The sequence below is a fragment of the Nymphaea colorata genome, chromosome 2 (assembly GCF_008831285.2).
Source record: "Nymphaea colorata isolate Beijing-Zhang1983 chromosome 2, ASM883128v2, whole genome shotgun sequence".
Classification (NCBI taxonomy): domain Eukaryota; kingdom Viridiplantae; phylum Streptophyta; class Magnoliopsida; order Nymphaeales; family Nymphaeaceae; genus Nymphaea; species Nymphaea colorata.
This window is the reverse complement of record NC_045139.1, coordinates 23,923,548-23,942,166: the sequence shown is the minus strand read 5'-3', so window position 1 is coordinate 23,942,166 and position 18,619 is coordinate 23,923,548. Positions and strand designations below refer to the sequence as shown.

Sequence of the window (18,619 nt, the reverse complement as noted above, 5' to 3'; positions counted from 1 at the left end):
AAGGAAGGCTCAAACGCTGCGGAGCCCTAGTTTTGTATTTCATCATTAATTAACAATTAAGATCGGTAGCATTAATAGCTCCTCTTTCAATGGCGACACAAAATTGCAGTATGCCAACTCTACCGCAAGTCACCCAATTTTTTCTGCCCTTCATATAAATAAGATCATCAAAGTTCATAAACAAAGGTTCTACATAAATATATGTGCACTTCACTTTCTTGACACTTTATCCATGGTGTTAAAAACTATAGGAAGACATTAAATTACACTGAGATTATCCAAACGAACAAGTTGTGGTTTTTCCGTAAGAGAATAAGAAGGCATACATTTGATATCAACATCTGAGGAACACTAAGTTACACATTGCATTGAATAATATTAATATTATGTAATAACTTACGTACATATAGAGTCAACTCCCATTGAGAACTACTATAAATTAATAACATGACTGCAGCATATTAACCAAGAAGTTCACTGCTCATACACCAGAAGAAGAAACGGTACCTTGAAAGGCAGGGAACAAATTACCATCTCTATTTCCTTCTCTCATGAGTGGAATAAAGCTTCATTAAAAAGGTGAACCAAGCTCTGAACCAATCCCTGATATAGTTGAGCTTGTTTCCTGTCCCAAAGAAATGTTTCTGATATTCCAAATAGGTGGGGCAGGAGGCAAAATGGATGGAAGAATCAAGGTGCTGTTTTCAAGCATCGCAACAACCTTGCACATTTTTGGCCTACTTGATGCATCTTCCTGAACACATAGCAGGCCAATATGGATGCATCTTAACATCTCATTTTCGTCACAGCTTCCTTCCAATATTTGATCCACAACTTGTAGAGACTTGTTTCCTTCCAAAGTCTCCAAACCTGCACCAAAATATCATTTACTTATTGTTTACTGTCAAAACTTGTAATAATTCCTGTACCAATGTGGAGGAGAGTTTTTTTTAAGGTCTGCCATCATTGCTAAATTACATTTATTTTTTTGATATCATAATGAACATGCTCTTTGGTTATAAATGGTTTAGACACCAAGCTGTCCATGATATGGTGCTATTTAAACAGTAATAACAGCAACAACAAAATATACATACTAAATTGTGGAAGCACAAAAACAATGTTAACCACTTACATAATTTAGTAGATTTTCATCCGTCTCTTGATGAGTTAAAGGAGGAGTTCTTTCTCCCACTTATGATCTCTAGCAGCAAAACACCAAAGCTGAAAACATCTATCTTTAGTGATACCTTTCCTTCAAGAAGATATTCTGGTGTCATATATCCACTGCAAATAAAGACATATTGCTTTATAGTAAATTCATTAGGTGCAATTGTAGTAAAGACAAGACAGGCAAGATATGTCACTACCAAATTCTGGGAAGATTGAATTGGGAAATAATTTTTTATACAGAATTTTGCAAAAGGTCGACCAAGATCTACCCTACCTCAATTTCTAGCCTCTAATTAGGTATTAAACTGAAGCATGTGATCAGCAGCAAGTTAGGATCATGACACCGAATATTTGAATCAATTATTATTCGCTAGGCCATTATAGCTGGTATTGTGGATAACTCTTGAATTTGGATAGCCAACAAAAACACATGTTCCTTAAGTGGTGGTTTTGCATCATGGAGTGTCCAATGAATCTTCCCCAAATTTTGGGAGGCAGAGTCATTGACATTTCCCAAGTGTTTTTCCTACCAAACTACTTCTATGTGCTGTTTGGATAGAGTAATAAATTATTATTGTCCAATGAATCGCCCAAAAAATTGGGATATATTTGTTTCATAAATCTACCCTATTTCTTGGGGCAAGTTCATATGACAGTAAAAATGTGTCATTGCTTTCAAATGGCCTTTTGGGAGGTAAAAAATGAAAACTTTAATGTGGAGATGAGTTGACAATATGCTCACATCCAACTTCCAACTTCTGAAGAAAAAACTGATGATATATATGCTTGAACCTTATCATTATCTGGCATCCTAGTTCGTAACCCATTTGGGTGTCAACCAATGGGCAAGTTGGGATTGAATATGCTTGCCCTTGCCAACCTGCTGGGAAAAGCGCCCACGACTCTTTTATCGGAAAAGGAATACCAAAAACAGAAACCGAAACCACTGTACGTAAAGAACCAGAAAATAAAGAGATCAAACCCCAAGCTCAAAGAGAAAATTTAGCATCAGCAATATGATCTCATTCATGAACGGAATTCAGAGGAATGGGACACCGTAATAGGAATCCATGGTCTATGGATTCTACTAACTTTAGACATCACTGAACTAATATACTTAAAGCAGGAAGCTGCCAATTAGATGTGGGCTAAGTGGAGACACAAGCACTTATTATCAGTATATGATCTGCATTTTTGCAAAGGAATTTTTGGAAGTGCAGCAACAAGCAACAACCAACTTACGGAGTCCCCATGATCTCAATTGTTTCTGCTTGTGTTTGGTCCGTTTGAAAGATCTTTCCTGTGCCAAAGTCTGAGATCTTGGGGTTCATGTCTTCATCTAATAAAACATTGCTTGCTTTTAGATCCCTGTGGACAATTAGAATCTTCATGAAGATATAAAAGCCCTCTGGCTATGCCATTATGAGCTTGGAACGTACTGCCCAGTCGAATTGCATACGCTTTGTCGGCTCTCCTTTCAAAGAAAAATAAACTTAGAGGAAAGGGTACACTATTAATGCTTCGCCGAGGGAAACCTACTGGCTCCATCAACGAAGATAGAACTTCGCTGCATACTCAGCCCCCTCAAAATAAATTTTTTGGCTCTGCCCCTGATGGTTCCATCGCTGATTAAGAAGCACCTTCACTAACTCTACTCACCACATGTAGTAATTCCTCCCTGCCCTGTGATCGAGTTGCATGCACAGGGGTGTGTACCCAACAAATATACACTCATGAAAAAAAGAAAGAAGGTTGGGGCATTTTAGAATTTTTTTTATAAAAAAATACATTTTTTAGATTTTTAACATTTTTGAAACTCCTATTTTATCCTTCTAAAAACCTTCTTTTTTTAGATTTTTCAAGGGTGCTTTGGTCATTACATACCCTCGTGCACAGGGGTGTGCACATAAGCCGTTCCGCCCTGGAGTGGCCTTCTGTATAACTTGATTATAGAGAAGGAAAATACAAGAATCCGGGCTTTGAATATGCAATCCCTATGCATGATATCGCCCGCCACCTTCTCATAACGTCACTGATCCCACCACAGTACCGCCGAACCATCAAACGCTCCCTTAACTAGAGAAAACATAACGATCGAAAAAACCGAGACAAGCTTACGAAAGAGAAACTTGTCCAGACTAGACTAGCATATGATTATCTTTTCTTCACCTTCCGTAGCCTTCCAAAAGCCGAACAAGATTTTTGTGTTGGAGTTTAGCCCGTGTCTGTACCTCATCATCGAATTGCTTCGGACCATACCCCATATTGCGTGATAGCCTCTTCACAGCTATTTCTTGACCATCTGGTAGTTGGCCCTGAAAGGAGCGAGCGTTAACCAAGGAAATTAACATACTCCGTAACTCAGTTTCAATAATTAACATACTCCGTAACTCAGTTTCAATGGTAGCTTTATCCAATTACCCAGCTGTCGCTTCCACATAAGTTGTAAATTTGCAAAGTCTGGGAAAGTGAAAGACCTACAGAATATATACCTTGTAAACTGCACCGAAGCCTCCTTCCCCAAGCTTATTTGACGGTGCAAAATCGTGGTAGCAGACCTGATGGTAGCCAGGTCAAATTTTGGTCCATATTCCGTTGCATCCTTAAAACCTGAAACTCACTCCACAAACAAACAAGGTAAAATGGCCAGGACACCTGTGGCCGCCCAAAAGAAGGGAAGTCCTGCCAATATATATATATATATATATATATATATATATATATAGAGAGAGAGAGAGAGAGAGAGAGAAATTTATATATATATATATATATATATATATATAGAGAGAGAGAGAGAGAGAGAGAGAGAGAGAGAAATTGATAAAAACCAAACATCTAGATAAAAACCAGACCCTTTGATTTTGTTTTTTAATATATATATATATATATTATATTGCAATCTCACCTCATTGAAATGATCTTAAGAATGGGTTGATGCAAAACATGTACTAAGTTAACCATTTATTAAACTTTAATGGTGTTTTTATAATAACAAAAAATGATCAGCCCTTATGCCATGATAACAAAAAAATCAATATTTTTGAGTAAAACAACTTGAATCAAAGCAAGTTTTATATCAAAATACTCTTTATAAACACATTAAGATGATTATATTTTATTTAAAATAATTTTTTAACAAAAAATCAATGGGTTTGGTATATATAGAAAGAGAGAGAGCGAGAGGACGAGGAGGAGGAATTGGAATCAACAGGCTATTTCTGTAGCCAAAGAAATAGCCAAATAGTTTTTTTTTTAATGTCATTGAAAGCCATTCCAAAAGGTGTATTAGTGTGTGTGTATATATACGTGTGTGTGTGAATGAAAACATAAGATGGGTCATGTGACCGTTGTTTTTTATTGTCAATTTTTTTATTTTTTAACCAACCGGTAGCAACTGCAAAAAGCTAAAGTTTATACACACTCTCTCTCTTTCTGTCTCATTTTTTGTTTGTTATCAATTACCTTGTTGTTCTAAGGCCTCTTCGTCTTTTTCCTTCTGCCGGAATCCACCATGCTTCAATTCTTTTCTCCTAAGCAACAAAACTCTCTCTTCCAGCGGTAAACGCCATAAATTACACAAGTAATAAGAAACAAAATCAAGACGGCAATGACTATTATTACAAGCGTAAGCTTCCTGTCTATAATTTTGTGAGGCCCTGCAAATATAAATTCTTGCATGAGAGACTAGAGTAAGAGAGAGGGGGGTGGGGAGAGAGAGAGAGAGAGAGAGTTGCTTGATGTAGTGTTGGATGCACCATTTGATGGAAGAGATGTGCCTGGTGCTGTTCTGGTATCATAAAAGAGTTGCGTATCATACGCCACCCGGCAACTTCCAGTGACAATTTCACAGCCATTTGAGTTATTGCAAGTCAATGGAATTCGGGAGATGGTGCTATCCAGGCACTGGCTGCAATCGGAAAGGCTGATGTCCCTGGTGCACTGCACCAGCCCGTATAACGTCTGCAGGTCGTTGTACGGAATGTTTCCCGTAGCAAACATTAAACCTGAAGGCTCTGTTGAAGCTACAGAAGTTAGATTCTTCAGCAGATGGCCCAACTTCTTGGTAAACGATTTAGGGTCTTCCGCTTTATCATCGACCCAAGGCCAACTACCATAATCTTCAATATTTAGTCGACCAAAGAAATCGGTGTTGGAATAGGGGAGCTGGCATTTTTTATACCATATGATGGCATCCATTGTGTTGGGGCAGTATTTAACGACTTGTACCGTGGAATTGTTGATGCACGCCTCGCAGTCCTGCTGATCTACATCGCCCCTGCACTGAACAAGGCCATACACTCTCTCTGATCCTTGGCCCACTGTGACATTGTAAAAACCAATGAGAGGAACATCTTTTGTCAAGGTGGAGAAGAGGGTGCGCATGTTGACTTCAAACATGCTTCCAGCCATGTAGTTACCGGTTGGGGAACAGCGGCTACGGATATAGTCATCGGTGCTGATTCCATGGTCGACATGGAGGGAAAGGAGGAGGAGGGGGAAGCCAATCTTCCACCTAATTAGCCCCGTTACAGAGTAAACCATCTCTAGCTTCTGCTTCTCCTTGCCAGCTAGCTAGCTAAAGACTAGGAAAGGAGATAATCTCCGCTGGGGCGCTTTGGCTTCTTTAACGAAGAAACATTCCAAATGCGCATCTTGAGGGGAACCCTCCTAAAATCACCTAAAATGACTGCTGCCATCGACCCGCAGCTTCCCTACAAAGACTTACACACCAGTCCATTTCCAAATGAAGGGCAGTAAATTAAAATCTTTGAAACTTGGAATTACTGCACCATGCAAAGCCAATACTGGTGCCCATATCAAATGATGGTTTCAAGAGTCTATTGATCGAAGCAGCTGTGAAGAGTAGACCCGTTGTTCGACGACCTCGTCATGTACAATGTGTATAGATTGTCTTCATGTGCTATTGACCACTAAGATGCCAGCACATATCCCTGCTCCTCGGGCACTGTCGCCCTTCTCCTTGGCACCACACTATAATTTTCTGCTTTTTTTCCAATACCACTCGCGCTCACTTGGATGGATAGTGAGTTGTGATTACGGCCCATGAATTACTACAGATGCGAGTTGTCCTGCGTGAACTTTACGAGTGGTTGACTATTATAAAAAGGTCCACGTCGCTAGCAATCGATCGAATTGACTAGCCGGTAGGGTGATCGGTCTTGTTCATCCACACCTATGTGAGATGTGCAATCTGCTTAGAATTCAAATCTCAGACTTTTTATCATTTCATCATCAAGCATTACAATTACACTAACTTTTTCTTTAATTTAAAAATATTACATTGGACAATGTTACCCTGTGAAACTCGTGTAAATCACATTAGTGTGCAAAGTCCTTGGTCAGTGGAACTCGACAATTATGTATCTCTTAGTAGGACTGCCGACAAGGGGAATGCTAGTAGATAGGGCGCCCACTTTTATTCATATGAAAAAATTAACTATCAACGGTAGGGCTGAACAAGTCGAGCAACTTGAGCTCAGCTCCAGCTCGAGTTCAAGTCAAGTTTTCTGCTAAACTAGCTGAGCCAGAGTTTCTTGGCTTGATTCGTCGAGTTCGATTTTCATTCAAGTCCATTCAGCAAACTCGACTCGGCTTGACTTAATGCCCAATGAAAAAATTAAACACTTATAACATACTTAAAAAGTATGTTTGATGCATGACCATTTATTTTTTGCTTGTTCTTTCTCTCTCCCATCAATTTCTCTCGAGCTTTCTCCTCCATGCTTGGAGAATCCTATGGCCGAATCTGGCCATCGCGGGTCGACAGCGAGATCAACCCTAACAAATTTATGGTTCCAATAGCCTGTCTGAGGCTGCTGTGCAATGTGGACCCGTTGTTCGACAACCTCGCCGTGTATGATGTGTTTATGTAATTTTCCTTCGCTGCTGACCACTGAAGCGCGAACACATGATTTCCTAGTCCTCCTCCTTCTCGTCGTCGCCGAGAAATTTTGTTCTCCAATTTTTCCTTTTTCGTTTTGTTTGATATGGGGACTTTTTTTTTTCCCCTTTTTTATATGGGGACTTTTTTTGCCATTTCAACCACCCAAACAAACAAGCACAGGGGCCAGACAATATAACCAGCTTGGTTTCATCCTTCTCATGGGCACCACACAATTTTCTTCTCTCTCTCTCTCTCTCTCTTTTTTCAACAACATTTTCCTTTCATAATTAATAGAGAGCACTGAGTATGGATTGGATCTGGTTACAGTCTATTCAAAATGGACTGTAGTAAGTATGGCCCGGCCCTTGTTGCTTTGCGTGAACTTCACTCCCATTGGGTATTCAAAATGGTCTACATCGGTTTCAATCAATCCGGTTGACTAGTTGGGTCAGCGTCCTGCATCCGCACCCATGTGACGTGGAATTAAGTAGCATTTGATCCTCGCATATCCAGGAGTGAATGGAGCCAAGATTTCATCTTTAGTAGGGGTAAATAATCTTGCGACTTTTATATTTGAAATCCGATTTCGATCCTAATCCAACTTTCAAATTCATGATCTGAAACCTATCGGAATCCGACTTTGAATTCAACATCTAAAAAAAGAGAAAAGAAAGGAACAGAGCAGATAATGCATTGTCTATATCAGCATAACGTGAACCGTAAAAATTGAAATATGTTTTGATACATTTTCCGGAAAATCTATCGATAGGCATCGGTGATACATGTTAATGAAATAACCCCGTCAGTGGGCTTGGCCCGTGTCGGCTCATACAGTCTTTTTATTAATGAGTGACATATTAATAAAAAAATAATCAGCGGTTAATTTTTATTTAAAAAAAATAATTTTTATTGATGTCTTATTTTAAATAATCTATCATTCAACCATGCCACTTCAGTGTCTGGAACTGCGAACTTTTACGTGTGCCTTCCTAAATTTGGACTCTAGGCACCTCAATTGTGAGCCTGAGCGGAAAAATTTCTTATATTTGTCTATAAGCCAGTGGGATTTGCAATAAGTGAACTAGGAGGATATGGTTGTGCCTTTTTTGTGCGCCTGATGCCGATGGTTCTTTCTGAGTTCTTTTATCCGTAGAGCTTCTTTCACTTTCTTGGTGGGCATATTGCTAACTGAAAGAAGCCTAAGACAGGGTAGCTCACTTTTCTTGTTTTTTGCTCTTCAGATTGTTAATGACTTTGCGCAGCTTAAATCTCCATCCAAATATTTAGCTGCACATTATAGGCTATATTCTAGTTCCGACACATGATTCATTGTCCATCATAAGCTTTTATTTGCTCATAGTTTGGCAGGTTTCTCCTACTCATGTTGCTGCTTAATTTCTGAAGCCGATCCTTTATGCATGTGGTGGATAAAAATAAGCTTTGATGAGACCCAGGGGTTTGGTATAGCAGTGTCAAAGTGGGCCGCTATGCTGGTGGTCTTGACTTCGATCATCGTGGTGTCACTTCTCCGTGTCTCCCAATGGTTTTAGTTCACAGGCTATGGACATGAAGTGATGAAGAGTTATATACCTTGATCATTTTCATCTTTTTTGTTGGCGATAATACCGATCTTAGAGTTATTGCTAAGCAATATAGATTATGCAGCCTATATGCTATAATGGATTGAGAGTGGAAGACGTCTTTTGAACCCTTGACCCTCGTAACTTCGAAACGAAGGTCTGTGCTGCTCTTTAGATATGCTTGGTCTTGGTGTCTGAGGAGCAGAAGTTATAGTTACACAGATGGTTGATAAGGATATGATGAATTTCTGTGTTTGGAATTCAATTGAACTTTCCTCTGAAAGTTGAGTAGTATATTTGATTTTCAAATACCAAAAAAAGAAATGTAAAACAGTATATTTCTTTGAGTAAGAGAAATGAAACCAAATGACAGAGATATGAGGTCCATGGAGCAGCAATTTATGTCGTTGGCTGCTATGGCCTAAGCTGTGGCCTGTGATTATAGTTATGCAACATGTTAGGTCTAGTCTACTGTACTGATGTTTGCTAAGCAGTTTCAGTCACATTTTTTATGCAGTCATATATGGATAAACATAGTTTTAAAATCCGATGCTTCATTTATTTAATCTGTCTTTATTTAGATTTTGAATCTATGAGTTGTATTGACATTTTTTTTATTGTAATTTTAAAGTGCCGGCATTATGTGGTTATGTACATGGTTTAGTGCTCTCACTTGCAGGCTCTACCATCTTCTCCTAGTCACTTCAGCTGAACCTGCAGAAACACAGCAAAGCCCTGATTTTACATCCACTGCAGAAAAAGATAGTGCCAGGTACTTTCAATGGAAGATCGGCCTGTATTATCATTTTGTGCAGAAATGTTAAATTGAAGCAAATATTGAAGTCTCTAAGCTCATTTTGCCCCTGTTTGGTGCATTTATTCTTTGAATCCTCTAGAACAAATAAGTAAATTACTAAGGATCTCTAGTTGGTCCTCTTATTTCTGGTCCCAGTTGCCCAGATCTAATTAATGTCTCAGACATTAATGATGCCAATTACATTAACCTTGTTTGTCTTTACTTAAACCGGATTTGCAAAGTTCTGCTTCTTCCTGTAATTAGTAAATTCTATCTTTTATTTAGTACTTCCAAGAGATAATGAAATGAGACCACACATAGTGTCTCTCTCTCTCTCCTTCATCTCTTAACCTTTCTGTCTCTATTCTCTCTCTAACAGAACTGCGGTTACAATCTAACCCTCATTTTCTTGTTAAAGAAATGGTCTCTTAGGGTTTATAGAGAGAGAAACCACATTGTTTCCTTTTATTTTCAATTATTAATCTTTAATTTGCTGCTTTCAGGGGAGGTGCTTTATTGTTCGGTTTGGCGGAGTTACCAGATTTGGGTTGCAGATGATTAGGATGCGCCAGGAATCGCCATGTTTGGTGCAACAGCTGGGTAATGGCTGTTGGCAGCCACGTCAGGGCACCAGGGGTTTGTGTCCATTGTTTGTGTTTGAGGGGATAATGACGCCTCTAGGCACGCCTTTCAATCCAGATTTGAGGGGATGAGCTTGACGAGGGGTGTTAACGAAAATAGAGCAACCAGTCCAACGGATCTCTCAAGATTGGAAGGTGATGCAATTGATAAAAATGGGACAGCGATAAATAAAGAAACAGGGCATGGTGCCAAGGAGAAATTTCCTATTGAAGAAGATTATGAAGAGAAAGAAAAATTAAACGTTGAATGGAATGTTGAACTCCCAAACGGCTACAATAGATGTATAAAATTGTAAACCAAGCTTGTATCAAAGTGTGAGAGAAAATAATGGGTTGTTCCCATGGGAAAAGATATGAAATAATTTTTTGGGTTGTATACTTGAGAAGGGTAGTTACAATGGGGAAAAACAGGGATTCTTTTGTTGTATTTGGTGATCTTTTTGGGTCCATTAATATAGTTTTTTGTTCTTTTTGAATTGGGGGTGAATGCTGGAGGTGAAGGATTACCAACACAATACAACTGAAAGCTGAAGCAACAAAATGGAAAGGTTGAGACTTGATGCAGGTCATCATAATGGTTGTATATTATCATTGAGCAATTCATTGTAATTTTTTTGTTCCATTGGTAGTTTTCTTGCTGTTATGCTGTGGTTGATTTAGGTGAGGTTCACTAACGTAAATGACTGGACATGTAACAGGAGTAATTCTGCAGTGCAGCATCTTGTTATTATTCATCCCTTTCCCTTACTCTTTGTTTGGTTTAATTTAACCTGTTTTTTGGCAGTTGTGAATACAAATGTATCTTTTTAGCAACTGGGCTGTAGCTGTAATTCATGTAGACTGATAATGTCTTCTTAATCAACCAAAATGCACGGTAGATGCCACCAAAATATGCATTGGAGGGCTGCTAATCTATCAAGTCTGATGTCTTCAGCTTTGGGGTCAAAGTCCTTGAGATTGTGAGTGTCTCTATGGCCTCCTTTTGTCTCATGTTGATCGAAGACACGGCAGTGATTCCTACACCTAAGCATCCAGCCTACTCTCACATGGGGAAGACTAGATGGAAGTTCGCCTCCAGCAAGAAGTAAACCTACAACAACAGCAATGTCAGCGATCGAAGCTCGGTAGAGAATAGCAATCTAGCAGGGCCCAAACCGCAATGCCCTCACTGGGCTCTGCTTCTTTCTCCTCATGAATATCGAGAAGGCAACAATAAGCTCAAACTGCCTCAGTTTTTCATGTAATGGACACTTCCATCTCTTTCAATGTTTATATGAAAGCATCTCTCTCAAATAAATAAATAAATAAATAAATAAATAAATATATATATATATATATATATATATAGGAACGGTCGGGATACCGTTCCTAAAATTCATTGCATGAAGTACTAACAACGGTCACCGTAACTGTTCTTATATACATATGAAAATATAAATTGCAAATTTAACTTTTAAGAACACATATAAAAAACCGGTCCTAATATATACATTATTAGGAATTGTCACAGCCTCCTAAAATAATTAGAAACACATTAGGAATGGTCGTTTGACCGTTCCTAATTAGTTTTAGGAACAGTTTCTAGGTGTGCTTAAAAGTGATATTTGTAGTAGTGCCAGTCAGTTTCTCTTTCTTTTCAAAAACAAAACCCCATTTTTTCTAAAGCATTTCAAAAGAAATTTTTGGGACACATTAAAACGTGTTTTCCCTCTTGTGTTTCTCTTCCTTTATCTAAGAAGAGGAGAGCCATGTTGGCTCTATTGGTTTCTTGATTCTTTTAGAGCCCGACCCCTCCCTCACGAATAGGGAAGCAATGTTTGCTCCAAGCTACCAAGTGCTTATTAGAGTTGCTTCCGCTTTTCCCTTTATAAGTGAGCTAGGAAGCATTGAATTTTTTTACAACAGAATCAGGAAGTATACATACAGCAATAATAAGCAATGGATCGGATATCCATCCGAATTGCGACAAAAAAAATGGATTGGATTCGGTTTTAAATAAATATATGATTGGATAATAGACATCTTAACAAGTATATCTGAATCCGAACTGTGTTTTGAAGTTGCAACCTACCACAATGGTAAGATGTTCTAGGCAAAAGGTCTAGCTCAACGCACTATCTTAACATTATGTTGTGATAAGAATATAAAGTTTATATGAAGAGAAGCCCAACTAGTTGCGAATGACTTAAATAATTATAACTACATCATACAAAATAATTTAATTAATTAACTAATATTGTGTTTAATTGAACGTTTTTATGTAATCTAGCAAACCATTATTCTTAAGACATCAACTAATTGTAAATAATAAAGAAAACTTCAATTTAGAAATTTCAATAAAATTGACATTTTCAAAAATATGAAATTAATATCAAATAAATATATTTAATATGGAAAAATTACAGAACTCTTAAAAAAGGTTTTTTTTATCAATTACTTATTTAATCAATCAAGTAAATTATTTTGTATAATCATACAACTTATCTAAAAGTCTTGTTTATTTGATATATTACACATAAGTCACCAATTTAGAAAAAAAAACCTTTAACAAATAAGAAAAAAAGATTGACTGAATATTTGAATCTTCAAATCAATTCAATAATTTGGAGCGTGAATGTGTAAATGGAACAATTTGTTTGAAAGATAAACAATACAATGTACAAATGGATCAATTTATAAGTTGTTCTGTTTATGTAATTAAGCAAACTAATATACTAAGAAGACTAACTCAAAGAGCTAGTGATGATGCAGAGCAAATGAAGGTTTGACATCATTGAACACTCTTTATACATATGTAAAACAAATTATTTTAATTAACTCAATGAAATGAGAAAATTTCTTTAAAAAAATGTATTTTGTAAATGAGAACTAATATGGGTCACCTGATTTAATAATTATCAATAAGTGACCATCATAATAAGTTGTCCACTAAATTAAAATTTGTTGTTATTTAAAAATATAAAATTCATAGTTCAATACCCACAGTTAATATGGTAAAGTATGAAAGCCATATGAATAATTTATTTATTCAACAACAATTTTAATAATAATCAAAATATCAATTTTGTATAGACATGCAACTTCATAAAAAATTTATTCAGTTGACAAACTAGTTGCTTTAGATAAGAATTAAAAAAAAAAAGAATTGATAAGAGGAAGTAATTGAAAATAACTTAATTTTCTAATAGAGAACTAATCCCAAGTTTAATTAAACTATTTTATGTAATTACAACTATTTAGTTCAACTATCTTATGCAATCAATGAATGCATCAAGGGATGTTCTTTGCAGTAGCTTACCACCATGAGAAAAGTCCAACTTAAATTCGCTCCAAAAAACTCGACTTGTTAATAAACAAATCGAGCTTGAGTTTAACTTATACTTGAAATGTTAACCTCATTAAGTTTGAGTTATAAGAACTTGATTCAATTAAGCTCGCTTGGCTCGACTTGTAATTAAACCAATGTTGCAAAAATAAATCAAATCACAAAGTTAACAAGTTTAGAGAATCAGTAAATCAAATTGGAATAAGTAAAACTGGATGCCGGGAAAAGGGCTCGTCGGGCTTTCAGCAGGCCACACCCGGGCTTGAAAATGCACTCGGGCCGACTGAGCCTTTCAAGAAACCCAGCTGCACTTGGGCCCGTGCCTGGGTTGAAACATTTGGCCAAGTCTGATTTCAATTATTTTTATTAATTATATATTTATATATGCATATAATATAAATATTTTATTTTTTTGTACTAAATTTGAAATAGGCCCAAGTGCACTTAATTGAAATCATTTGTGAATCGGAATGGTTAAAATTGTATTTTGATTAAAAAAATAAAATTTGAAAAGTAGTAAAAAATCAAACATAGAAAAGCTTTATCATATTGGAAAAAAAAAAAAGATAAAGAAGCTTCCCACCCGTTCCCCTTTGGTTGTAAAAAAGTTGTTCTTTCTTATTGGTGGTTTAATATACATTAGTAGAGATTATTGGTTGTCTATCTCTCTAGTTTTTTCTTCAAGACACTTCTTCCCTAACACCACTCAACAGACCCAACAGAAGTTATGTTGGAGGACTGCTGAAAGAGAAGAAAGAGAAACTGCTGAAAGAGAAGGATAAGAGAGACACTTCTCTCTCTCTCTCTCTCTCTCTCTCTCGGTTCTCTGTGTTTCTTGTGCAATTGTTTTTTTAGTTTTGCTATTCGTTCTGTTCTTGGGTTGATTTTTGTGTTCACTGTTTCGCTTTTTTCGTTTATTTGGTTCTCTTTTCGTTCTTTCATTTCTTTGGGTTACCTGTTTTAAGAGAATTAAATAGAAGTGATATTGCAGGAAAGGGAAAGTGTTATTCCTTGTGGTCCTTGTATCTGTTGGTTTGACTTTTGACTGATGCCATTCTTGCTTCTTATCCTTTTATTTTATATGCACCTTCTTTTCTTAGGCTTGAACGTTTGTTCATGAAAAGGTAGGGATGCCTGTTATCTCTAATGTCTTTCTTGATTGTAATGAGAAGAACTGTATAGCTCGTAGGAATTTCATGAATCTGAGTTTTAAAAGAATTGGTGAGTCTGATGATTTCTCTGCTTTGATTCGAGTCCTCCTAGCTTTTCTAAAAGAAATCGGGGGATAACAAAACAGATGTAGTTAATCAGTAAAAGTACAGAGGGGCATGTATGAATCAGTTGATCTCGCGTTGATTGAAGGCCAGCAAATCATATATACTGGCCTTACCAGAAGAAGGGGAGAAACAGAATGTCATAACCTCTCTAAGATATAACTAATAAGGAGCTCCCAGAAGTGAGCCGTTGAGAAAGGAGAGCTGATTTCTTTAGCTGAGGGCTTTGTAAAGTTGCAGTCTGTTCCTTTTCTGAATGGTAAGGGCAAGCTTGGAGGACTTTGTCTGAGCTTGGAGGCCCTGGGATGGAGGTAATGTGATGTGCCTCTGATGCTTCAAATTTGTTCTAGCTTACATATGTTCATTCAAATGCCATTTCTAGCTAAACTGCATCTTTGATTTGCATAGTCTACAACTTTTCTTCATACAAAACATAACTTATTTTGATTGCACCATGAAATTTGATGAGTGTTGTTTGTGGTCTCTAACTTGGCTGATGAGAAAGCTCTACAAGTAAAGACCTTGTGCAACATATTTTCTTACCGTGTCACTTTTTTGGGAAAGCTTTGTTTAACAAATCACTTTCACACTCAAACTATTTGTCTGATTCAAAATGACACATCTTGCACCATCATGCTGGCAGAAGGTGGCAGTCAAGGGCAGAGGGAGGAGGAGGGCCACCTAGGCCATGGCCCCACCCCAGCCAATTGAAAAAAAAATTACATTGAAAAAATTTAAAATCTTTAGTTGCGCCATGTATTGTTTGAATTCGAATTCAGTTTGAACCTACCTGGATCCAAAAGTTGGACTGTTCGACCCGACCCTAAAAAAAAACTTCGCTTTGTCCCTGGTGGCGGCCCTCATGCCTATCGAGGATTCTCAACCATATTAATTTTTTGATGCATTTCCATTGTTAGTTTCATCAAGTTAGACTGTTGAGAGGACTGCATAGGCTCTATTCTTCAATAACAATGCATAGGATCTTTGACAGTATTGTTGAAATTATGATGTAAAAGTTATCTACCAAGTGTGGTATGATGTAGTATGTGCATGTGAACTAAAAATCATTCATGCAATGGTGCGTCATATATTAGCTTTACCCACTTTCATCTCATATCTTTCATCACAATACATTGCTTTCTAGAAGGGGCTACAAATTATTTATCTTTTCTTGAGAAATTTAAAAAGAAAAAGAATTATATTCATCTGCTCACTTGTTGATACGTATCAAGGTTTCACACAAATGTCTGGACTGTCTATGTGATTAATCATGCTTGGTTTTCCTATCATGATATATCTTCTCGAAAAGCTTTACCAAGAAAAATCATCTTCAAAAGAAATTTATTTATGGCTGCAGTTTGAAAATTTAAATTGGAAAGAAGTACTTGGCTCTGTACGTTTCTCAATGATACTTCCTGCACTACTACACTGTTAGAAGATGGTGGTTATCATGTCTATGATGGTGAGATTCTCAACCATTATTTAGAGGTCTAGACATGAAAGTTTCTCAAGGATGTCTATTATAGTTTAACCTATCTGGACCATTAACAGGATTGCTGAAGCTCTATTCTTAATAGAACAGTACCCGGTTGAGGAATAAGATGAGAAGCTGGTGGTTTGAGAGCCACATGTTCTCATGCTTCATAGTTTTTAAAAGTCAGATTTGGATCAGATTATTTGCATAGGGCTTAAAAGTCATATTCCAATCGGATTTGGATATAACTTAAAAGTTGGATTTTGATCGGATTCAAATCTAACTTAAAAATTACATTTGGATGTAGATTTTAAAGTCGGATTTGGATATAGTATAAGTTTTATTTTTCATCCGCATTTCAACAATGTCTGAATCGGAATATATGAATATCCGAAAAATTGAAAGTATATCCAATCTGAATCCAATCCGTTGACATCCCTAGTTCATCAATGCATACCTTGTAAGGCATATGCACAGGCAGCCGAATTTCCAATCAAGAGTTTTTTTTGTCTATTCTGCCAATGAGACCCACGCATTGCTGCTCTATGAACTCTTTTTTAATGAAGTTTGAACCGTTAGATATTGTTAATTCTACGGATGTTTCTCATCAAGGGATAGAAGTTGGATCTAATTGCATTAGATGGAAGAGGTGGCTAGAGAGCATTTCTTTTCACTATCCTTTGGGTTCATCACTAAGGAGGATTAATGAAAAGTTGAGAATCAGTAGTGACCATATTTCTGCTGAGGGCATTGAAGTACTCTTGCTTGGATAGAAGTATTTTCTTTAGTCTAGTCCTGGGTCCTTTTTATGGATTTCTATTTTGTTTGCATTCTTTTAATATTCTTTTAGTTATATTTTTTAATTGTTTTGAAAAAAAAAAGAAGAGGTTGATCCCCATCATGATTCATCGAAAAGAACTAATGAGGGTAAGACCACTAATGTTTGAATTCATCCAAATATTATCAATGATTAAACAAATGAAAGTAACCAAGTGAATTAGATAAATATAAAGGTATAACATTTGATAAAAAAAAGGGAATGTTTTTCAATTCAGATGTCATTGAAAGGAAAAAGTTTACTGAAAAGGCAGACTAAATATTTGAAGACTAATAGTTCTTAGACTCTTAAACAAAAAGCTCAACTTTCCTTGGCTTGGAAGAGTCGCATATGCGGATGGGAGGACATTAGCCATCTTCTTGTTTGGCGAGTTGGTAATGGTAATTGTGCAGAAATATCGATCGACAATTGAGGTTGGGGGATATTGTATTACTTGCTTAAGGAAAATATCTTACCAAATTACATGGTAAGCAACAACAATCAGTTGCCAAGTTCAGAATACTAGAAAGTTTTTCCTTACTTAGTGATCTTCATTGTCTATTTCTAACATCCTTTCTTGTCCTTCTCCATCAAATGGTGATGATAATCTTTATTGGGAGAATACAAAGTGATTCCTTTAACTTTGAGATGAATTTATAATGAGATTAGAATGAAAAATTCTCCTGATCCTGATTTTAGAAAGTTGTGGTGAAAGACATGTATTCCTAGAACTAGTTGTTGCCTTTTCCTTGGGCTAAAGGGAAGGCTATTGACAGACAGACGCCATGTTCCGTTTTCTCTACCGGAAGGTTAAGCAGACAATAGTAACAATGCATTTGATAATAAAAATATTGTATTCTTGAAATAAATCTTCTTAAAATATCATACTTTTCTTCCCCATAAATACATAAGACATCAAATTTTCCTGAACTCCATAAGATTTTGCTGATGTTAATTTGCAGTTTCAATACAAAAATAAATACTTTTTGTGGGTGTACATGGGCGCCCCTTTAATTGCAGGTGAGCAGAGAGTTCACGACCATAAAGTCCAGTCCATGATGTCTCGAAATAACAGGAGTTATTACTGTACCCACATGAATGCATGAGCATTAATATAACTTGCTGCGTGGGAAAGGAGATGATAAATGATAGGTAGTTAAAGACGAATCGGGAATGTTCCGTCAATCCGGTACTTTACGTGATGGTCCACCCATCGTTCATCTTTGTATTAACGGAGTCTGCCTTGACATGGAGAGATTAACCTTCCCTTTGAAATAATTTTCATTATTGCAAAATCGTATCGTATCGGCCAGCTCAGCTGAACATTAAGGAACCAAAATGGCATCCCTCTGAATTCCAGCCCCGTATATGAATAAGAAATATTCATTGTTTGAACTTTTTAATATGAAAAAATAAACTAACAATAGTTGTTTTTCCTTATATGTGCTGATGCTGAAATGCCGTATCGGCTGGGTTTATGTAACTGGAGCCAAATTCATTCTTACTAGATTGAGATTCACTGCAAATCTTTCTTTATTTTTGGTGTACAAAAGACAATAGGTTTTACTTATTTTTGCTGAATGGAAATGCATCTTCTGAGGTCAGGGATTTTTTGAGATGACTCCTCCTTTGAA

At 36.8% G+C, this 18,619-nt stretch overlaps 1 protein-coding gene across 1 annotated transcript; it reads right to left on the bottom strand.

Moving 5' to 3' along the window:
• Positions 1–571: 571 nt before the first annotated feature.
• On the bottom strand, positions 572–5,715 carry LOC116247502 (cysteine-rich receptor-like protein kinase 25). The gene is made up of 6 exons (XM_031619683.1): positions 4,929–5,715; positions 3,680–3,783; positions 3,343–3,488; positions 2,416–2,541; positions 1,196–1,287; positions 572–870 (listed from the first exon to the last, which is right to left on the bottom strand). The coding sequence occupies exons 1-6, from the start codon at positions 5,713–5,715 to the stop codon at positions 572–574; spliced, it is 1,554 nt and encodes a 517-aa protein (XP_031475543.1).
• Between the last annotated feature and the right edge of the window lie 12,904 nt (positions 5,716–18,619).

Excerpts from the sequence above, each read along its gene's own strand:
- LOC116247502 (XM_031619683.1), bottom strand. The coding sequence starts at position 5,715 with ATGGTTTACTCTGTAACGGGGCTAATTAGGTGGAAGATTGGCTTCCCC. Across the intron at positions 2,542-3,342 it reads CTTTTGGAAGGCTACGGAAG|GGATCTAAAAGCAAGCAATG; the intron begins GTGAAGAAAAGA and ends AATTGTCCACAG. Across the intron at positions 1,288-2,415 it reads ATTGAGATCATGGGGACTCC|TGGATATATGACACCAGAAT; the intron begins GTAAGTTGGTTG and ends CTTTATTTGCAG.